The sequence below is a fragment of the Rhinatrema bivittatum genome, chromosome 3, assembly GCF_901001135.1.
Source record: "Rhinatrema bivittatum chromosome 3, aRhiBiv1.1, whole genome shotgun sequence".
Classification (NCBI taxonomy): Eukaryota; Metazoa; Chordata; class Amphibia; order Gymnophiona; family Rhinatrematidae; genus Rhinatrema; species Rhinatrema bivittatum.
The window spans coordinates 112,137,475-112,161,142 of record NC_042617.1 but is presented as its reverse complement, the minus strand read 5'-3'; the positions used below and the strand labels follow the sequence as shown (position 1 = coordinate 112,161,142).

At 44.4% G+C, this 23,668-nt stretch overlaps 1 protein-coding gene across 5 annotated transcripts in view; it reads left to right on the top strand.

Moving 5' to 3' along the window:
- Positions 1–23,668, top strand: part of LOC115087006 — a 326,242-nt gene that overhangs the window by 109,492 nt on the left and 193,082 nt on the right. For all 5 annotated transcript variants that reach the window (XM_029593593.1, XM_029593595.1, XM_029593598.1 and 2 more), the window contains 2 exons: positions 13,167–13,252; positions 14,010–14,090. In XM_029593593.1, the coding sequence (XP_029449453.1) occupies positions 13,167–13,252; positions 14,010–14,090 (167 nt within the window). The remainder of the gene's footprint in view (positions 1–13,166; positions 13,253–14,009; positions 14,091–23,668) is intronic.

The window sequence follows — 23,668 nt, the reverse complement described above, 5'->3', positions numbered from 1 at the left end:
AGCTTAAATCCAGAAGCTCCAGGGTAGCATTCTCTGAAATGCTTCCTGTTCCACGCGCAGGTCACCAGAGGCAGGCAGAGCTCCGGAGTCTCAATGCGTGGATGAGACGGTGCAAGGAAGAGGGATTCAGTTTTGTTAGGAACTGGGGAACCTTTTGGGGAAGGGGGAGTCTCTTCCGAAGGGATGGGCTTCACCTTAACCAGGGTGGAACCAGACTGCTGGCGCTAACCTTTAAAAAGAAGATAGAGCAGCTTTTAAACTAGAACAAAGGGGAAAGCCGACAGTCGCTCAGCAGCGCATGGTTCGGAGAGAGGTATCTTCAAAGGATACTAAAGATGCATTAGAATTAGGGCATCCCGACAGTGAGGTTCCAATAATTAGAAAAATAGTCCAAGTGCCTGTAACTAAAAACTGACCTGAGCTAAAAAATTCTAATTTATCCCTATATATTAAAAAGCAGAATGAAAATACAAACAAAAAACAAACTTTGAAATGTTTGTATGCTAATGCCAGAAGTCTAAGAAGTAAGATGGGAGAATTAGAATGTATAGCAGTGAATGATGACAGACTTAATTGGCATCTCAGAGACATGGTGGAAAGAGGATAACCAATGGGACAGTGCTATACCGGGGTACAAATTATATCGCAATGACAGAGAGGAGCACCCGGGAGGAGGTGTGGCGCTTTATGTCCGGGATGGCATAGAGTCCAACAGGATAAACATCCTGCATGAGACTAATTACAAAATTGAATCTTTATGGGTAGAAATCCCTTGTGTGTCGGGGAAGACTATAGTGATAGGGGTATACTACCGTCCACCTGGTCAAGATGGTGAGACGGCAGTGAAATGGTAAGAGAAATTAGGGAAGCTAACCAAATTGGTAGTGCGGTAATAATGGGAGACTTCAATTACCCCAATACTGACTGGGTAAATGTATCATCGGGACAAGCTAGAGAGATAACGTTCCTGGATGGAATAAATGATAGCTTTATGGAGCAATTGGTTCAGGAACCGACGAGAGAGGGAGCAATTTTAGATCTAATTCTCAGTGGAGCACAGGACTTGGTGAGAGAGGTAACGGTGGTGGGGCCACTTGGCAATAGTGATCATAATATGATCAAATTTGATTTAATGACTGGAAGAGGAACAGTGTGCAAATCCAAGGCTCTCGTGCTAAACTTTCAAAAGGGAAACTTTGATAAAATGAGAAAAATTGTTAGAAAAAAACTGAAAGGAGTAGCTACAAAAGTAAAAAATGTCCAAGAGGCGTGGTCATTGTTAAAAAATACCATTCTAGAAGCACAGTCTAGATGTATTTCACACATTAGGAAAGGTGGAAAGAAGGCAAAACAATTACCGGCATGGTTAAAAGAGGAGGTGAAAGAAGCTATTTTAGCCAAAAGATCATCATTCAAAAATTGGAAGAAGGATCCAACAGAAGAAAATAGGATAAAGCATAAACGTTGGCAAGTTAAATGTAACAGGCTAAGAGAGAATTTTGAAAAGAAGTTGGCTGTAGAGGCAAAAACTCACAGTAAAAACTTTTTAAAATATATCCGAAGCAGAAAGCCTGTGAGGGAGTCAGTTGGCCTGTCAGATGATCGAGGGGTTAAAGGGGCACTTAGAGAAGATAAGGCCATCACGGAAAGATTAAATGATTTCTTTGCTTCAGTGTTTACTGAAGAGGATGTTGGGGAGGTACCCGTAATGGAGAAGGTTTTCATGGGTAAATGATTCAGATGAACTGAATCAAATCACGGTGAACCTAGATGATGTGGTAGGCCTGATTGACAAACTGAAGAGTAGTTTATTTATTTTATTTATTTATTTATTTAACGGTTTTATATACCGACATTCATCAATGATATCACATCGGTTCACAGCGAAACAAGAAACTAGTGCCTGTGGCGGCGCTTTACATCACCTGGACCGGATCACCTTTAAATCACCTGGACCGGATGGTATACACCCCAGAGTTCTGAAGGAACTAAAAAATGAAATTTCAGACCTATTAGTAAAAATTTGTAACCTATCATTAAAATCATCCATTGTACCTGAAGACTGGAGGATAGCAAATGTAACCCCAATATTTAAAAAGGGCTCCAGGGGCGATCCGGGAAACTACAGACCGGTTAGCCTGACTTCAGTGCCAGGAAAAATAGTGGAAGGTGTTCTAAACATCAAAATCATAGAACATATAGAAAGACATGATTTAATGGAACAAAGTCAGCATGGCTTTACCCAGGGCAAGTCTTGCCTCACAAATCTGCTTCACTTTTTTGAAGGAGTTAATAAACATAGATCTTGAATTGAGAGTAATAATCGAGTTGGCCGATATGAAAATAAAAGAGCTAAATAAAGTGGGAAACCTCTATATAAGGCCTTGAAAACTAGGCACAAAATCTTAAAGCCTATCCTATATGCAGCATGGAGCCAGTGAAGCTGTACTAGGCATGGTATTACATGATCATATTTCTTTAATCCAAAAAGGATCTTAGCTGCTATTTTCTGAATTTTCTCCTGTGGCTCGCCTTTAAAGCTGCTTTCAAATATGAATCCTTTGATGTGTTCATATGTATGGTTCCCCACCCCCACCCCCTAAAGATAGTCCTGTGGCGAAACATGGCTCATGGCGGGGTTTGGGATTCTTGTTCCTACTTCAAAGATTGGCAACCTTCAAATTAGCTTTCATTATGATTTGACACTTCTTGTGCATTTTTGAATAATAAATTCCTTTTGAATTGGACCTTTCTACAGTGGATCTTTATTTATTGCGACACCCTTGACTTCACTATTACATATATTTGGGTGCTCACTGTTACTTCCCACTATTGATGTATTCGCTAAGATGTGCAATACACACTTGACAATGGCTACCTGTGAAGGAAAGAATGGAGACTGCAACTACGCATGAATATAAGCAGAGTTCTTAATGGGTGCACCCAAAGAGGTGAGAAACCCACAGTTTGGCTAGAGAGGTGTCAAAATCATGTACAGCTCCAAAAGCATAATGAGAATCTACATAAATGAGTATGGTCTGGCCTTCTGCTGAGAAGCAGTAATGAGTAAGGGCAAAGAACTCTGCCACCTGGGCAAAGAGATGAGAATGGAGGTGTGCAGTCTTGATGACATCAGTGTCTTCATCACCTCCACTGAAAGACTGTTTCATGCATCCACCAAACTCTCTGTAAAAAAATATTTCCTAAAATTACTCCTGAATTTACCCCTTCACCCTTATCTCATGACCCCTCATTCTAGAGCCTCCTTTTTATTGAAAAAGGTTCACCTCCTCTGCAAAGAAATCTTTGAGATAGTTGGATGTCTCTATTATATCTCCTTTATCTCACCTTTCCTCTACATGTTTAGATCTTTAAGTCTATTCCCATATGCTTTAGAACAAAGACCAGTGAACATTTTAGTGGCCACCCTCTGGACCGATTCCATCCTGTTTATATCCTTTTGAGTCACGGTCTCCAGCAGTATCACCTTCCTTTTTCTGCTGACCATTCCTCTTTTCTGCAGTCAAGCATCTTTCTGGCTTTTACCGGCACTTTATCCACCTATTTGGCCATCTTAAGATCATCAGATACAATTATCTCCAGATCCCACTCTTTCTTTGTGCTTAGAAGAATTTCACCTCCAATACTGTAACTTTACCTTGGATTTTTGCATCCGAAATGCATTACTCTGCATTTTTTAGCAGTAAATCTCAGCTGCCGGTCTCTAGACCATTCCTCAAGCTTTGCTAGATCCCTCCTCATTTTTCCACTCCTTCCTGGCTGTCAACCCTGTTACAGATTTTGGTATCATTGCTAAAAGGGATGATATATGTTTTTCCATTGATTCTGTTAATAGAAAGACAATTCTAGCTTCATCAGAGTTGGTTCCCTTGGTTTATCAGACTGGCAGCAGATACACCTATAAAGTTATCAATAATTTGAACCTATTAGCTCAATTTGAGGGAAAAGTCTTGAATCCCAGCCTCCATTCTCTAGGATTGACTTGTGCATGTTGAAAGCAACATAATCAAGTGGCTACATTTACCACAAAGAGTAATGAAATGTGGACCTTGAAATTTTTAGAGAACATATTAAGCAGTCTTTTTCCATGTTTTGTGCTGAGGCGCTCCAGGACTCTATGCTGACCTGGAATGACACATTGCAATCCATTGTGGATACTATTGCTCCAGTCAAATGTATCTCTCTTTGCTGCTCTAAACATGCCTCTTGGTTTACATCTGAGTCACGTGATTTTTAAATATATAGTAAGGTGTGCTGAGTATGGGGAAGCATAAATCCTGAACAGATCTGATTTAATATAGAAAACTTTAATTTAAATATTCCTTTTTGGTGAGTAAAACCAAAAAGGTATATTTTACCAAACATATACACTCAGCTGGCACACTAGAGAATTATTTCCCATGGTAAGGGCCTAACCAGAATGGTCTCTGAATCTGGATGTACATGTCCTGCCAATACACTGTGCCCCCCCCCCCCCCTTGGTCCTGACTATGAATTACCCCTATGCTTTGGGTGGGGAGTACCATATCAGAAATTATGTTTACTAATATTTATCTTTGGGTTCGTAGCCTGAGTGGGGGATGAGACAGGGTCCCGGTCAACCCGATACCACAATTCTGTGTCCTTCCCAAACAACTTCTCACTTGTGGTACCACAGACCAGATAAAATGATTATATCAGAATAAAACAGTAATTAACCTTTTTAACAATATTTTTGTAAGTAGACAATAAATCTAACCAGAACATTAAATGGGAAAAGTATGGTAGTGAAGTATAATATAAACTTGCAGTTTCATTGTTTTAAATCAAGCAATGCAAAAATAACACTGGGCATGGCATGTTAGTTTAGTTTAGTTTAGTTTATTGTCATTTATATACCGTTACATCAGACGTACCTTCACAACGGTTTACAAAGGTCAAACATAAATATGGAAATACAAAGTTTCATAAAATAGTAACCGCTATCTCTAATAAAATGTGAAAATTATTAGCAGTTAAAGAAAAGATAAATTCATAAAAACACATACATTATCTAAAAGACTTAACTAATATCAATATAAGACTAATAAACAGAGGACAACACATTAAAATTAGTGGAAGACTCTTAATAATTCAGACCGCCCAGATAATCTGACATTGACAGCTCGTGATTTACATTTTAAAATTTTAAAAATTTTAAAAATTTGGTGTTCACTGCAAGAGTTCATTTTCTGTAAAAGCACTTTTAAATAACCAAGTTTTAAGATCAGACTTGAATTACTTTTTTTCTGCACAGAGTCTTAAGTGAGTTGGTAAAGAGTTCCAAAGCTTAGCCAGGACAACCAACATACTCATATGGATAGTAAAAAAAATAAGGAATGCTAATAGAGAAAGGCTGGGGGGGGGTGGGGGAATCAATGAAGTACACAACTTTCAGAAATTGTCTTTACCCCTAAGTACTCGGAAAGGGGGGTAAACAGATCTAACCCAATGTCACCAGCTTGTAAAGGGTGCACCCTGTCCCAAACTCAAAATTGTGTGGAAAAAAAACAATCAAGAAAATGATGGAGTCCCTCTTGATGGTAGAGCTTGCTAGAAGAGGACTCAACAGTGGTAGTGAGTTTCTTCTTGTCTCTCTTAACAATTCCGCAGTGTTTGGTACAGTAGATCACGACATACTTTTATTTTGTCTCCAAGAATGTGTTATCACTGGCAAGGTTTTGAAATGGTTCACTGCTTTCATTAAGAACAGAACGCAACAACTGATGTATATGAATGTGCTTTCTCAATTAACTAGTCTCAACACAGGAGTCTCACAAGGATCTGCTTTATCAGCCATTCTGTTCAATATTTATTTAGCCCGGATTGCCAAGTTACTTGCCACCACATGTGATGGTTATAAGATTTATGCTGCTGACATACAATTTTTTATTCACATCCGTCCAAGTTGGAAAGAAAATATAGATCATTTACAGATCTGTATATCATTGATTCAGTCTTGGGTACACCACAATAAGCTGTCCTTGAACATGTCCAAAACTGAATTTTTGCTAATTAAACAATCTTATTCTCTAAAGGCTTATCTTTCAATCTCCTTAGGAAATTGGTTTTTCGAACCATCTGACTCAATTAAAAATTTAGGTGTTTTAATTGATTCTCACCTTTCTTTCAAAAGTCAAATCAAAGCTGTAATTCAATCAGGTTTTTATAAGCTTCGAGTTATTGCAGGTTTAAAAATGTTATTAATTCCTGCTGATTTTTGAATGGTTATGCAAGCATTCATTTTCCCCGTGATTGACTATTGTAATAGCCTATATCTATGATTACCTGCTTCTACACTGCAACCCTGTAGCTACTTCTTAATTCTGCAGCTCGTTTACTCACTGATACCAAACATACAGGCCGATACAGAAAGAAACGCAGGAGAGCGGGCGAGTGCCCACTCTCCCGGTGCGCGCACAGGCCAGTGTCCTGTGCACGCGATACAGTAAATAAAATTATGCTAATTAGGGCCCGCAGTAAAAGGAGGCGCTAGGGACACTAGCGCGTCCTTAGCGCCTCCTTTTTGACAGGCACGGCGGCTGTCAGCGAGTTTGACAGCCAACGCTCAATTTTGCCAGCATTGGTTCTCGGACCCGCTGACAGCTACGGATTCGGAAACCGGACGCTGGCAAAACTGAGCATCCGGTTTTCAACCCACGAGCTGATTTTAAATTTTTAAATTTTTAATTATTTTTTACTTTTGGGACCTCCGACTTAATATCGCCATGATATTAAGTCGGAGGGTGTACAGAAAAGCAGTTTTACTGGCCTTTTAAAATAATTTGATTGTTTTCTCATATATATTTATTGCAGATACTTGAATTAATTATTTATTGGTTGTTTTTTCCTGTTGATAGCAGGGCTGAATTAGCCATGCTGTCATGGGATCTGTCAATCAGGTCCGGGAGGCAGAGCTTTACCAAGCAGAGATTAGATTTTAGCTCTCTGCAGTTGCGCGTGTGTTCCCACGCAGGAAAGTAACATATTCTCCTCAGTCTGTTTTTTCCGCGAGCGGGACCGCACAGGGAGCTGACTTCTCCTCAGCGTTTTGTTTTTCTTAAAATGTCTAAAAATCGGGATTTAAACCCTGTACCTGTGGCAAAGTAATGTCGGTCACGGATGTCCATGACCGATGTTACCGATGCCTGGGGCCAGAGCACAATTTAAAAGATTGTGAATTTTGTTCCCGAATGTCCCCGAGGGCCCAAAAACAGCGGGCTTATCGGATGAAGGAACTTTTCAATTTATCGGAGCCATTGGAGGCTCATTCTTCGCCTGGCCCCTCAACAACAGCGGCTCCATCTCAAAAACGAGCATTGTTGTGGGATCCTCACCCCTCCAGGCTTGGAGGTAAGGACTTGCTGCGAAGACATAGGTCAACGGATCTGAGAGGACCGAGAGACCCTGAACTATCGGCGCCGGAATCAGCGGTACCTGAAACTTTGGTGCCTAAAACTTCTGCGCCCAAAACACTGTCGGCACATAGAACTTCTGCGCCCAAGACAACATCGGTGCACAAAACCTCTGCGCGCATGGCACCGAACACATTAGCGCAAACGGCGCTGAACACATCTGCGCGCACGGCGCCGATGACCGCTGCGCACACGGTGTCGGAACCATCTGCGCACACTGCGCCGAAACCATTTACGTGCATGGCGCCGGAGCCATCTGCGCGCACAACGCCGGAGCCATCTGGTGCCGGAGACAATGGCGCCGAAGACATCTATGCGCATGGCGCCGAAGACATATGCCTACAAGTCGACGAGCTAGCACAAATTACTGAATTTATCGGTGCACACGGCGCCGAAGACATTGACACATAGTAGACACCAACAACATAGAGCATCGAGGAGCCCGACTCCTAGACAGCATATGGCGCCGCAAGAGGCACCACGAAAACATTTCATAAACCCAGACACCCATCTTATCAAATACAACATGGGTTAAAGCGACGACATGAGTCCCCAGAGGTATCTCATTACACCTCTCCAGATGTAACGCCAAACCGCTCGGGTACTTTATGCTCTTCTAAACGTGGAATCCACACAGGATCATCGTCACGCTATCACCATGCGCATTCACATCATTCACACCACAAAAAGGCTTCGAGGACGAGTGAAACATGGGAAGTAAGCCCTTTTATTTCTAGGTCATCTCAAGCACAAGGCACAAAGCCCTTATCTCATAGAGAAGTAATACAGGTCACTTCTTCTAATGCATCTACATCCTCAGATGATTCTGTTAGGACCGCAGACGGCAAGATGGGTAAGAAATATGACATTCCAAGTACTTTTCCTCAAACACCTCCGGTGCAACCTAAAGCATGTGAGTTACCAAAACAATCTGGTCATTCAACAATGCCTCCTCACACAAAAGAGGCATTTTTTCAATTATCCCGATCGTTAGCACAGTTTTATGAAACTCTTCAATCATCCTTTAAGATGTCTAACGAACTATCTGTAAGTTCTCCGGAACACAATACACATACTTCCAGAGAACAGTCAATGGAGCCTCCGGCTTCCCCAATAACAAAACAACCAATTTCACCAATTCAAAATCAAGATACACCTATCGATTTCATGTCTCCCCAAACATCCCCATCATCATCTACCGGGTTCCCGTCAGACCCACAGGAGAACCGCAGGAACCGTATTCTCCTCCAGAGGACCTTACGTACCCAAAAGTTTTAGAAAAATTGGGTACTATATTACACCTAGAGGTGCATAAGGAGACAGACCCTAGATCAGAAACCTTAGGTCTCCTAAAATTTTCGATTCTCCAGGGGAACCAACATCTCTTCCACTACAAGAACTCCTACATACCGTCTTACAGAAATCGTGGGAAACACCTTACTCTCTGTCAGCGGTTTCAAGGAAAACGGATATAAAATTTCGTATGTGGAAAACATCGCCTTACTCTATGCAACAATTCCCGCATGCTTCAATTGTAGTAGAATCTGCGATGCAAAGATTCAAGAAAACAAAGTCGCATACCTCATATCCACCAGGCAAGGATTACCGATATTTAGATGAGTTTAGCAGGAAGATGTACCACAACTCAATGCTGAATGCCCGCATTATGCACCACCAATTCTACATGGTACAATACTTATATGAGTGCATGCAAGCCACAAAAGGTATGCTTTCCTCGACGGCAGATCACTACTCGACCACGCGTCGTTATATGGGATCTATTCGTAGACAGTCCTATGCCTGTAGACCTTACAGGTCTTATCAATCCTTTCGTACACAGATGTATCCATCTTACCAACGTCCTACGCTGCAACAGCACAACTCAATCCAACGTAGGGGTAAGCCACGTAACCAGAGATAGCAGACACAACAACCGGCTGCTGCAGTAAAAACAACGCCATCTTTTTAATAACCCAGCCACCACCACGACATCAAGCACCACCTGGCAGAATCCATTCTTGCTGGGCAGCCTGGGAGAGAATAACATCCGATCAATGGGTTTTAGAGATAGTACGACACGGTTATCAACTCCAATTTACCACAAAACCCGTACTACCTCACCTTTCCACTCTAAAGAATCAAAGCTTCCAACCACAACTGGGGGAGGAAATTACTTTGCTTCGCAAACAACAGGCCATTCGACGGATTTCCCCGAAAACCCAACAGGCGGGGTTTTATTCCCCATACTTCTTCATACCCAAAAAGTCGGGTGGCCTTCGTCCCATACTATATCTGAGAGAATTGAACAAATTCCTCACCGAAGAGAAATTCAAAATGGTCTCGATGAAATCGATCCTACCTCTGATTCAACCCAATGACTGGATGTGTTCCATCGATCTGAAGGATGCCTACCCACATATTCCAATCCATCCATCCTCTTGGCGATACCTATGCTTTCGCTACAAGCCTCACCACTACCAATACAAAGTTCTCCCCTTTGGACTATCGGCTGCACCCAGGGTTTTCACCAAGTGCATGGTTGTGGTGGTGGCTCACCTCAGACAACAGGGAATAACCATCTTTCCATACCTGGACGATTGGCTGATAATCGACTCCGGACGTCTTGATCGACCACCTCCGACGAGTGATACAGGAGTTGGGACTAGTGATCAATTTTCAGAAATCACATCTACAACCAACACAAACATTACAGTTTATAGGAGCATGCCTGGACACCACTCGCAACTGGGCATACCTCCCAACCGAGAGAATAACACAATTGCGTCAACTTCTCCATATGTTGAACCATACTCAAAGACCTTCGGCAAGACAAGTTCTAGTAGTCCTAGGCCACATGGCAGCGGCTATTTTCACGATTCCCAACACCAGGCTACACATGAGACGCCTGCAATGGGGACTAAAACATCAATGGAAACAACACAACCGTTGACACAGAAGTTATCGTTGACCTCCGAGATGAAACAGGACATAACATGGTGGCTCCTAGACTCCACCCTTTCCAAGGGAGCATTATTCAGTCCCCCTCCTCACAATGCAGTCTTAACCACAGATGTGTCTCGCAAGGGATGGGGAGCACATCTCGAGATTTATGAAAAGCAAGGGTTATGGATTATCTCCGAGCAGAACTTGCAGATAAATTTATTGGAGCTCAGAGCAATTCGAAATGAATTACAAGTGTTTCAAGATCACTTAAAAGGCCGCAGGGTCATGATTTACATAGACAATCAAGTGGCAATGTTTTATATCAACAAGCAAGGAGGGTCCGGTTCATGGTCCCTTTGCAAGGAGACCCTGACAATCTTCAAACATGCTCACCGACATTGCATACATCTGCAAGCAACTTACCTACCAGGAGTGGCAAACGCAAGAGCAGCAGACTAAGTCGCATCTTTCATCCTCACGAATGGGCCCTCAATTCGGATGTAGCCCAAGACATCTTCATTCAGTGGGGGATGCCCTCGATAGATCTCTTTGCAACGGAACTCAACGCTCAAGTTCCCAAATTCTGCTCGATAAGACCAAGCCAATTCAGGATCACTCAGGATGCCTTCCTCATCCCGTGGATGACAGGCCTCCTGTATGCCTTTCCTCCCATACCACTTATATCACGGACAATTCAAAAGTGCATAGTAGACAAAGCTCAATTGATACTCATAGCCCCGGCCTGACCAAGACAACCGTGGTACAGTTTCCTTCTCCGACTATCGATCACGGACCCAATTCGGTTACCGAATCGCCCAGATCTTCTCTTCCAAGATCAAGGAACACTTCAACACCCGCTACACTCATCTCTCCATCTGACAGCATGGCGATTGAGAGGCTCCTTTTAACAGAACAGGGGGTTTCCACTTCGGCACAATTCATCTTGCCAGAATCCAAGAAACTCTCAACAAGGAAACATTATAGGTATAAATGGAAACGCTACTCTACTTGGTGCTCTTCCAATGGCGTACCACCATTGGACTGCTCACCTGAACTACTTATGGATTATCTTCATACACTGTACACAGCTGGTCTTGCAACATCATCCATTCGAGTTCATCTCAGTGCCATAGCTGCATATCATAGATCAGTAAACAATATTCCTATATCCAATCACCCCTTACTATCCTGTTTCATTAAGGGGTTAACTTACCTTCGTCCTCCGATCTCTAAGCCTCGAGTTCTGTGGAACCTCAGCATAGTTCTTGGTCAGCTCATGCTTTTCCCGTTTGAACCCATGGACTTGGCACGTATTAAATACCTCACATGGAAGGTTGTATTTCTGGTTGCAGTAACCTCAGCACAACGAGTCAGTGAATTACAGGCTTTGGTCCATTATTCTCCATATTTACAGTTTCATCACCAAAAGGTGGTTCTCCGAACTCAACCGTCCTTCCTACCAAAAGTGGTTTCTCAATTCCATCTCAATCAAACCATAGAACTACCCATCTTTTTCCCCAAACCTCATGCAAATGATAGGGAAAAATTACTGCATACACTAGATTGCAAAAGAGCTTTAGCATACTACAAAGAAAGAACAAACTTGGACTCCCGTGTTTCTCAACTCTTTGTCTCTTTCGACCCGAAAGCCCCTGGACTACCAGTGGCCAAACGTACCATCTCCAGTTGGATAGCACAGTGCATCACATTCTGCTACGACAAACAGAGGTTACAGCTACATTCTGTTCCTAAAGCTCACCAAGTCCGAGCAGTGGCAGCCTCCTTGGCACATCTTAAAAATGTACAACCCATAGACATTTGTAAGGCAGCTACATGGTCATTGCTCCATACCTTCACATCTCACTACTGCCTTGATCAACAAGCAGCCACTGATGCGAAGATAGGCCATGCAATCCTGCAATCTCTATCCTCTGGTTCACGGTGACTGCCACACTGTTACTGATCTCGTAAAAAGAAAAAAAAAAAAAAAACTGTGATCGGGAGCTTGGGACTCCCATGACAGCATGGCTAATTCAGCCCTGCTATCAACGGGAAAAAGCAAGTTTGCTTACCGTAAACGGTGTTTCCGTAGATAGCAGGATGAATTAGCCATGCTGACCTGCCCTCCTCCCTGGCAGTCGCAGTCTCTTCGACTACACTACAGCTTAATCATAGACTGAGGAGAATCTGTTACTTTCCTGCGCGGGAACACACGCGCAGCCGCAGAGAGCTAAAATCTAATCTCTGCTTGGTAAAGCTCCGCCTCCTGGACCTGATTGACAGATCCCATGACAGCATGGCTAATTCATCCTGCTATCTACAGAAACACAGTTTACGGTAAGCAAACTTGCTTTTCACAGTTAGATGCAGGGAAAATAATGATTCAGCATGTTACACTAGAAAATGCACACTAAAGAGTTTTGGTTGTGGCCAGTGCTAAATTGTAAGATATGATAAGCATAAATGAGACTATGAGCTAAAAATTAAAATGTCCTTGATGTTCCTTTCATCAAATCAGCAAAGCAGATATTTAAACCATGGAAAAGCAAGAGCATTTCTAGCAGCACACATATATCTGATATCCAATGATCCTTCCTCTTCTGGTCACAATATTCAAAATTCCCCAGTCATTTTTTGACAAGAAGCAATAAATCATTTTCTTAGCAGGATTCAAATGTTATGTGATCATTGTAAACTCTCTTTAAATCATAATGCTTAAGTATTACTCTTACATGTTTGTGTTAGATGTATGTATTTTATATCATGCAGGTTGTGGAAGTATTTTAAAGCTGTCTGAACTTGGTCTTCATTCTAAGGACTGTTCCTGTAAACCACCATCTGAACTGGATGAAAAGGTCTAACTTCCATATTTTACCCAAAAATATCTAAAGTTTTCAAACTTTTTCTAGGTCAACTTCTATATTAAAATTATTGGGTAAATTTAGAGAGGTCTGTGTTAGAGAGGTCATGTTTGTAATTAGAAATCAATCATTGTATCAGAAATGTTTGTACGATGCAGAGCTTACTAAGTAAGACCTTCATTTCTATATTTGGATTTCTACCTCAGCTGCTTTTGAACACATAAATGTTGCAATGTTGCCTTATATGCACCATAATAATGTCCATTATTCAGGTCCTAAGAATAAAAAACAGAAAAAAATGTCTTCAAACTATGGGGGTTATTTTCTAAACGTTTATCACGTGCGATAGGGGATTTTCGCGTGTGATAGGATGTTAATTAGCTGGAGGGGAGGAGTCGGGGCAGGGAGGGGGAGGAGTCGGCCGTGGCACCGCTGTCGACGATATTGTGAGGAACATTATCCCCGGCAGTAGCATGGCGAATAGCACCACCTTTCACAGTAGCGCTATTTTCACGAAAGGCTGCAGCTAGCCGCAGCGCAGCCGGTGAAATCGCACCTCCGTGATGCGAACGGTTGCGGCCTTTCGGAGGCCCGCCCCCCCTACTCCCTTTTTCGCTGGATTCATCATTCTGCCAAGAATGATGAATCCAGCCCTATGCTGGTTATTACTTCAGTCTTTGGCGTGTACTAATTTTTCAATTGGTTGAGCATTTTGGGCTCAGATAAAATAAACAGTTATATTTTCTTCTAGGCTGTTACAGAAGCAAAATGGTACAAAGAACATTTTGCTTCCACACACAAAATGGAACATCATCTAAAGCATGTGATCCAGGTAAGTGCTAAAGAAGAATGTCTGTATTCATGAGTATTCATTCCAGGTCTGCTATATTAACATTGTTAAAAATGGTAGGAAACTGGACAGTTTAGTACTCTTGTGTTTATTCTTTTGTTCTTCCAAAAGTGTTGTGGTCTCCAAACTGTGTATTCTTTAAATCCACTAGTTGTTAATGCCCTTTCTTTAATTCTGCATGTCTCTCTCCTTAGAAGCTTCTGTTCTCACTTTTTGATAATGCTTGAACAATTCAGATGGCATCAACCCTCTAAGTACTTCTGTGGCTGAGGGTTATTTCTAGGGATGTGCACGCATTTGTTTTTCGTTGGTGGTTTGTTTTCGGGTCCGGGGTGGGCCATTTGGGTCCACTCCCCAAACCTGAAAACTTTTTCATTTCTATTTCGGGAAAAACCCGAAAAAACAAAAAAAATCCACCCCATGCTCCCATCCATTGCTCCCATCATGTGACAGGGGCCGACCAATGGCACCAGTAGCCCCTGTCACATGGTAAGGGCAAAGGGCCACCGGCGCCATTACTGGCAGCCGATGGCCCAAGAGGGGGAGATCATTCCCGGGACCCCCCACTGGACCACCAGGGACTTTCGACAAGTCTTGGAGGGGGGGTCGGGATGGTGGGGGTTTGTAATTAATTACATTTGAAGGGTTGGGGTGGGTTTGGGTTTGTTTGTTTTTTTAATGTACCCTTTCTCCTCCCACCCAAAAAAACGATAGGAAAACCACATGAAATTTCGTGGGTTTTCTTTTCGTTTTGTCAACCCCCCCGAAATGCAATAAAATAGGAAATATTGTCTTTATTTCCTGTTTCATTGCAAACGAATGCACATCCCTAGTTATTTCTAAATTGCAGAGAACAAGGGAGGGCATAGTCCACAAAAGTGAAATGGGTCCTTGGCATCTGCAATGTTCAGAGCAGCTGATGTTCTACAGAGCATCTTAAAAATATGAAGAGGAAAAACAAGAACTGCTGTGGGGAAGGAAACATAGTTGAGAAGGAGTGCAAATTCAGATATGTATGAATGAATTTTCAATGGGGCACCTTACTGCAAAAGTACACACTTGCTTTTAATCACACAAAGCAAGCCAATTTTCAAACACAAGGTTCCATATACATTGTGTTGGAATATAGGGTCATTAAGCAGCTAAAAGTATGCATGTACCCTTAACATATTTAAAAATGATGGCATATGTTAGCTGCATGCCTACAACACATATACAATGGCTTGCAAAAGTATTTGACCCTATCCTGTGGAAGCTCCAAGTTTACACAGATGAAAGATATTGCCCAACAATTGGTTTACAGCTGGCCTCTACCTGTCAATCAAAAACAAAGGTCAGCTTTTCTGGATAAAAGACCCCCTAATTTCAGTACCATTGGTAAGACCACGAATCTGAAGGAAAGATGTGAAAATGAAGACCAAAGATCATTCTAAGGAAATTAAAGTTAAAGTTATAGACATACACAAGATAGGAAAAGGCTACAAAATAATATCCAAGTGCTCGGATATCCCAGTGAGCACTATTGTATCAATTGTGAGAAAATGGAAGCTGCATCATACCTAGACAAGGCCGACCCTCAAACTCAGCATCAAAGCAAGAAAGAGAGTTCTGAATGAAGCCACAGAGAGGCCAACAATCACTTTGAAGGAGCTACATACAGAGTACAGTGGCTGAGACTGGAGTGGAGGTGCATCAGTCATCCATATCAAGAACTCTGCATATAACTGGCCTGCATGGAAGGATGGCTAGAAAGAAACCATTACTGAAGAAAAACTACATCAAAGCACATCTGGAGTTTGCCAGAAAGCATCAGAGTGATCCAGCTAAATTGCGGGATAAGATTTTGTGGTCTGATGAGATAAAAGTGGAGCTTTTTGGCCAAAATTCAAAACGCTATGTGTGGCTCAAACCTAACACTGCCCATTCCTCAGCAAACACCATCCCAACAGTAAAGTATGGAGGTGGCAGCATCATGTGAACACCAAATCCTCTCTCCCTCACAATACGGGTTTCGCAAATTACATAGTACTGAAACTCTTCTCTTATCACTGTCTGATTACCTTCTCAAAAGCCTAGATAGAAATCAAATACATCTTCTAGTAATCCTGGATATTTCAGCGGCTTTTGATACCGTTAACCACCAAATTCTCCTCCAACGCCTACACGAGATTGGAATAATTGGTACCGCGCATAACTGGTTTACTTCCTACCTGTCCAACCGTAATTATAAAGTCAAAATTGGCAACCACCTATCAAAAGAAATCCCCCTGAAGCAAGGAGTCCCGCAAGGCTCATCACTTTCATCTACCCTTTTTAACATTTATCTTCTTCCACTTTGCCATCTCCTCGCCAACCTTAAACTTCCACACTTTTTATACGCTGACGATGTACAAATTCTTATTCCAGTAACAGAATCCATATCCAAAGCTCTTGAAATCTGGGACACTACTCTCACTGCCATCAACAATTTATTAACTTCCTTACAACTTGCCCTCAACTCCACAAAAACAGAACTCATGATCATATCTCCTCCCACCCCATTACATACGTCGCCTACCTCACCTATAACACCTACGCACATACAATTCTCTCACCAAGTCCGAGACTTAGGAGTCATTATTGATGACCAAATGACCCTCAAAAAATTTATCAGTGCAATCCTTAAAGAATGTTTTTTCAAATTACATACACTCAAAAAATTGAAACCCTTGCTTCACTCATCTGATTTCCGGACAGTTTTACAAGCAATGTTGTTTTCCAAAACAGATTATTGCAATTCACTCCTCCTAGGCCTACCTAAAAATGCCATCCGCCCCTTACAAATTCTGCAAAACACTGCAGCCCGTATCCTTACCAACACAAATTCAAAGGAACATATTACGCCAGTTTTGAAGGACCTACACTGGCTCCCCATTCAATCTCGCATACAGTACAAGACATTAACACTGATCCATAAAGCCCTCCACAATCCTGAAATGAAATGGTTTAATAATTCACTGCAATTTCAAACTTCTATTAAGCCAACTAGAAATCAATACCTCGCCACATTACAGACCCCCTCACCCAAACTATATAACCATGCCTCCACCAAAGCACGAGCGCTTTCCTTTTCTGGCCCATTGTTATGGAATACCTTGCCCACTGAACTGCGCCTTGAGCCATCTTCCAAAACCTTCAAGCAAAAACTCAAGACATGGTTATTTACACATGCCTATACCTGAAATATATATGTTGTTCTTCCCTTTATATGCCCTGCCTTATTTACCCAACACCCCCTTTCTCTACACTATATCTAAGTTCCCCTTTTTATGCCCTTACTGTAAATACCATTCCATACATTTGCTCTTAAATGCACCTTAAGCGCTTTCTTCCCTCTCTTATCACCCCTAATTTATAATTCCAACCCCTCCTAACCTGTCCCTACTCTCATACCTAATTTCCTAATATCCCTTTACTTTCCAGTCCTGTTTAACTTAGCTCAGTTAAACCTAAATGATAGTTCGGTTTTAAAAGATTCTACTTGTTTTATGTTTAAATATATATATTCTTACTTTTGTTATATGTATAATGTTTATTTAACCCTGTTAAATGTATAACGCTCCGGCGTAAGTTCCTGTTCATTGTACACCGACGTGATATCTTTGATGAGCGGCGGTATATAAAAAACTTTAAATAAATAAATAAATAAATAAATGTGGTAGGGATGCTTTTCTTCAGCAGGGACAAGGCATCTTGTTAAACCTGAAGGATGGATGCATGGTGCAAAATACAGGGAGATACTGCTTCATTCAGCTAAAAAACTAAAACTTGGGAGAAAATTCACTTTTCAGCAGGACAGTGATCACAAGCACAAGGCCAAAGCAAAACAGGAGTGGTTGAACAACAAAAAGGTGAATGTTCTACAATGGTCAAGTCAAAGTCAAGATCTCAATACAATCGAGAATCTGTAGCAGGGAAGCACGTGCTGGCAGCCAGCCGGCGTGCACAGATTACTTCTGCTCCAGAGGAGCAATAAGTAATAAAACAAAAGAAAAAGTAACTTGATAGGAAGGGTTTAGGAGGTGGGGAAGAGGGAGGAAGTTTAGGTAGGGGGGTAGGGAAGTTCCCTCCCAGTCCACTCCTTAATTGGAACGGACTGAGAAGGGAACTGGAGGAGGCCCGATTGCGTTGCCATACATATTAATTGAAAATTCGCCTCCCCTGCGTGTGCGGATTTTAAAATCCGGCACCCATTTGCACACAGCCCCCAGATTTTATAACATGGACATGCCAGCACGTGCAAGTTATAAAATTGGCTTGACCCTTTTTAAATCTACCCCTAAGTGTACCAACAGTACGTTGCGCATCATTTTATGCTGCACACTTTGATTTATGTGTGGTGTGTTATTTTTTTTGTTTATATATACCGGCTTCTTGCAGCTGCCTTTCTGAAGGTGTGTCAGGTGTTGGAGAGAGGAAATGAGAGTTGGTGAGTGCATTAGTGGTAGTAGGAAATTATAGAGTTCAATTCCCTGAGTGCGTTGTCTTGTCTTCTGTTGTTATGTTTTCCTTTGCCTTGGTCTTTTGTCATCTTTGTGTGAGTGAAAGATTTTGTCAGTTTGTCTTGCTTGCCTGTCTGTGTTTGTGTCAGGAGGAGGAGGAGTGAGGCATGGTGGTGAGGTGGAGGAGTGGCGAAGCATGGTGGTGAGTCGTGGTGGTGTTGAGTAGAGAGGATGGAGCATAAGAAGTGTGGGGAGAGAGAAGACAGGTGTGAGGAGAGGAGGGTGGAGAGGAGGAGGGAGGATGAGGAGAGGAGTGCTAGGTGGAGGAATCTGAGTAGGGACCGGGACAGAGACAGAGCAGAGATAAGTAGGAGGGAAGAGATAGGAGGAGATGGGAGATGGGAGGGGGAAGGGGGATAGGTAGGTGATTATGGAGGGAGGAGGATGGCAGGCTAGGGATAGACAGAGATGGCAGAAGGGAGGGAAGTTGATAGGGTAGGTGCCGGGGGGGGGGGGGAAGGGAGGGGGGAGAGGGAATGAGAGTGAGAAAAGGGAGGACACTTCTCTGGAAGCAGAAGTGGCATCCTGTTCTTCTAGGCAGGCATCAGGGCACGTTTGTCTGAGGGCTTTGAAATTCAGTGTGGAGGACAATGAAATGATCTTCGCAGGGGTCATTGAGCACTATGCAGTGCTCTTCGGCAACCATGAGGCCAAGACATTGAGGGCATCCAAGGGCCAGTAATGGTGCACAATTGCCCAATATGTATCCAGGCGCAGCGGTGTGAAATGGAGTGCAGAACAGGTGGTCCACAGGTACCGCAACATCAAGGCACAACTGAAAAGCAAGATGGTTAACTGCAACAAGGATATACGGCAGACCAGAGGAGACTTTTGTTCGATCATACTGAAACCAATGGAGAAGCGCCTCATCCAATTGCTGTGACAGGATGGCTTTGAGAGCATGGATGAGCAGCTAGACACCATGCAAGCTGGAGCCGGTAAGTTCATCTCACCTGTAAATGGAAAACCTGTTACAGTTGTGCACATAAATTGGCATAAGATGCTCACATTGATTGATGGAAAGTATGTATTTGATGCCAAACGGTACATTTGTACTTCTTAGCATTGGTACTTATGTCTTCTTTGTTTCCACAGCTCTTTCCCAGGATTCCGCTGGTCCCAGCTATCAAGCCCTAGGGACCAGTAGTGAAGCCCCAGGGACTTTTTCGTGCCCCCTTACTAAGGGATGCACAGACTCAGTTCAGCAAGGAGGAGGAGGAGGAACAGCAGCACCAGCCTCCTGAGCAGATGCAGATGCTGACATCCTTTGGCTCAGCAAGCCCGCTCAATGTAAGCCTCAACATATTAGGCTTCATGAAGGACCTGAAACTGCAGTGTGAGGCAGTAGAGCCAGCACAATCCATCTCCAGCACACCATGTCACAAGCAGGAGGCAGCAGGCACTGAACCAAAGCAGCCCACCACCAGTCCACTAGCCCACCATCGTACCACGTTTGGAGGCACAAATAGCAGATCCAACCACACCCAGCACAACACCAGTATTAACATCAACACAGCCCACAGCTGGACCGGCTGGAAAGGAGGCATGGTATACACCTCTACCACATACGGGCAGAGCTAGTGCACCTGAAGTGGGCTGTCAACAGTCAGACCCAGGCCCTGTGCAACCAGTTGGCAGCCCACACACAAGCTCTCACCACAGTGGCAACATCCATTAAAAACCTGATCAGCAACTTAAGCTAAATTTTCCAATGCATACTAAAGCCTCCACCTATGCCTTCCCCAGCATCCCAGGACTCCATACCCTGCAACAGTCCCCAGCCCAAGAAATGACCCAGGGGTAGGCCCCCCAAAGTGATGCTGCCGCCAAGTGTCAAGTCACGCCATGGCAAAGGGCCATGATGGTGCAGAAGTAGTGGCATCTAACGCCAAGTAACAAGACTTGTGGAAACAAGCCTGGACAGGTCCCTGTACAAAGTTCCTGTGCTGGCTAGATGGAAAAAGCTTGCTGGGCCCATCCTGACTACAGAGTTCCTGTGCTGGCTAGATGATGGTGATGGTCTGCTGTCTGCCTGTGTTGTCCTGCTGACTACTTCTAATGCTCTCCTCAATGCTCTGCCCATATTTCAGCCTCCTTGATGCAGTCTCCAGTCATGGTTGTTTCTTCTCATCATGTCTCATCTCTTGCTCCTGCTGCTGGTGTCTCATCTCATCTTATCTCATCATGCTGCCTCCTCCATGCTGCTGTCTCATGTCATCTCATCCTGCTGCTGCCTCCATGCTACTGTATCTTCTCCTAGTCCTTGGCCTCCATGCTGTTGTTTCTTCTCCTGGGGTTCCTGCCTTCATGCTGTGGTGTCTTCTCCTGGGACTCCTGCCTCCATGCTGGTGTACCTTCTTCTGGTCCTTACCCTTCATACTGCTGTGTCTTCTTCTGGGCCTCCTGCCTGCATGCTGCTGTGTCTTCTCCTGGTCCTCGCCTTCCATGCTGTGCTCTTTAGTCCTGGGCCTGGTGCCTTCTTGTTTAACTCTGCTGCCTTGGGCCTTAGGCTGTCCTCTTCTGAGTACACTCTTTCAACATGGATTGTCTGGGTCTTTTCATGCCATCACATAGTTTTGCTGCTATCAGCTGTAACATTAGAGCTGTAATGTAGCTATTGGGTTGCCACTTCTTTGTTCTTTGCTGTGGTCATGATTGTGCAAAAGGATAAGCTGCTAATACTGTATATGTAATGTTGCCATTTTTAACAATGTATATACAGCTCTGCACTCAGTGTACTTGTCATTTCAGTTACAATGTCATGTGATATTTGATATTTTGTCCTCACAGAATGTGATTACCAAAGATGTTGACTTGCTTTGAATCTGTTGACATTTGTTGTTTAATAAAGTTTTCCCTGTACGTACCTGGATCAGTCCAGACAGTGGGTTATATCTCCCGACCAGCAGATGGAGTCAGAACAGAGTTTGAGAGCGTCAGCATATAGAGTAGTGCACCCTCTGCTGGAGCTCAGTATTCTTCTGACTCCAGCAGATGTGAGTGGGGGGATCCACTAGCTCCCCCCGATTGACAGGGTTTCTTCATTTTTGGTTATTTCTTTCTTTTTCTCCACAGTATTTCCCTGTCTTATGTTTCTCTTCATTTTGGATCTTTAAAATTAAAAAAAAAAAAAAAGACTTTTCAATTTTTGAGGAGGCGTGTGTCTGTGGCTCTGCCTTCTCTATTCTGTATTCCTTTCCTCTTCCGTTGGGGTAAGTGGAAGTTTTTTGAGTTTCTTTCTCCACAGGTTTGCTTCTTTTGGTGGTGCCCCGTAGATGCCGGTGGTTCCGGCCGCTCCACGCGTCATTTGTGGGTCCCGTGGTTCGCAAGCTCCGCCCGCGGGTGTGTGCTCAACTGAAACGGGGGTTTTCCCCCGCAGTTCCTGGACCCCTTCGGCGGGTTGTTAGAGCCATTCCAGGCCCCCCCGCGGCACTAGCTCGTTTTTGGCCCCCCCCCCGAGGCTTTTTTCCCCGGTGCTGACATGCCGTGGTCCTCGAGGTGTGAGGCCTGCGGCGAACCGGGGAATCAATTTCTGAGGGAGGGGCTTTGTGAGCGGTGCTTCCCCGACGGGGAAGGCACCCTGCAGTCCTCCGGTGCGATTTCGGACCTGCCTCCTCCTCAGCCCGGGCGGCGCGGGCCGGCCACGACGCCGCCTTTGGCGGGAACGACGGCCATTTTAGGGGGACAGCGTGAGACGGACTCGCTCCCAGATGCAGACAGGATTGGTTGCACTGGCTTTCAACAGGCTTTGCCCCCGGCGGGGGGTTTGCCCGACCGGGGCTCCCAGGACGGTCCCCCCCCCCAGGGATTCCAATCAGCTCCCCGTTTTTTTCTCACCTGATTTTATTCTGGCAATGCACATGGCTTATTTGCAGGGTATGGGAGCGCAGGCGCCGAATCCCCTGGGGGCCCCTCCCCCAAGGTTCCTAAACTTGCTGTTGGTCTCACCGCCTCGCCCGTTATGCCTGGATCCCTGCCGGGTCCCTCTCCCGTGCCACCCCGGTGTACCACGGGGGCGGCTTCGCCGGTGAGAGACGACTCCCCGGAACCCCCGGAGGCGCATCCGGATGGACATATGGAGGGGGACGACCCTCGAGCCCTACGGATTTTTCAAAAAGAAGAGCTGGATGAACTCATCCACCATATTATTCAGGAGCTGGACCTCGACCCACCTCCAGATCCGCCGATCCCTGTGGCTCCTGCCGTCGCCACCTCTTCTCGCAAAGGGGATCCAGTACTTGCCGCCCTCCGTCCTAGGGCAAGGGCTTTCCCTATCCATGAGTCCTTCCTACAGCTTCTCACCAGGGAGTGGGACACTCCCGAGGCGTCCTTGAAAGTCACACGCGCCATGGAAAAGCTATACCCGCTCCCTGAGGATTTTTTGGATCTTATCAAGGTGCCCAAGGTGGATTCAGCGGTGTCGGCAGTGACCAAGAGGACGACCATCCCGGTCACGGGTGGAACGGCCCTGCGGGATACGCAGGACCGTAAACTAGAAACCTTCCTCAAGAGGGTCTTCGAAGTCTCTGCCCTAGGTATGCGGGCCATGATGTGCAGTTCGCTCGCGCAAAGGGCCAGCTTACTCTGGGTACAGCAGCTTCTCACCTCTCAGGAGTTGCCCCCCGAAGAGGCCGCCCAGGCGGACCGTCTGGAATCTGCCATAGCATACGGGGCGGAAGCCTTGTATGATCTCTTTCGCGTAATGGCGCGGTCCATGGTTTCGGTTGTAGCAGCCCGACGGCTCTTGTGGCTTCGCAACTGGGCGGCGGATGCTTCCTCCAAGTCGAGCCTTGGCTTCCTCCCCTTTCGGGGGAAGTTTTTATTTGGAGAGGACCTGGATCAGATCATCAAGTCACTGGGGGAAAATTCGGTGCATCGGCTGCCGGAGGATAGACAGCGTTCCTTCAGGTCATTTTCTTCCGGTAGAACCAGGGCCAGGGCACAGCGACGTTATAGGTCTTACCGGCAGTCCGGTTCCCGGACACAGCCGACAAGATCCCAGCCTTGGTCTCGTTCCTT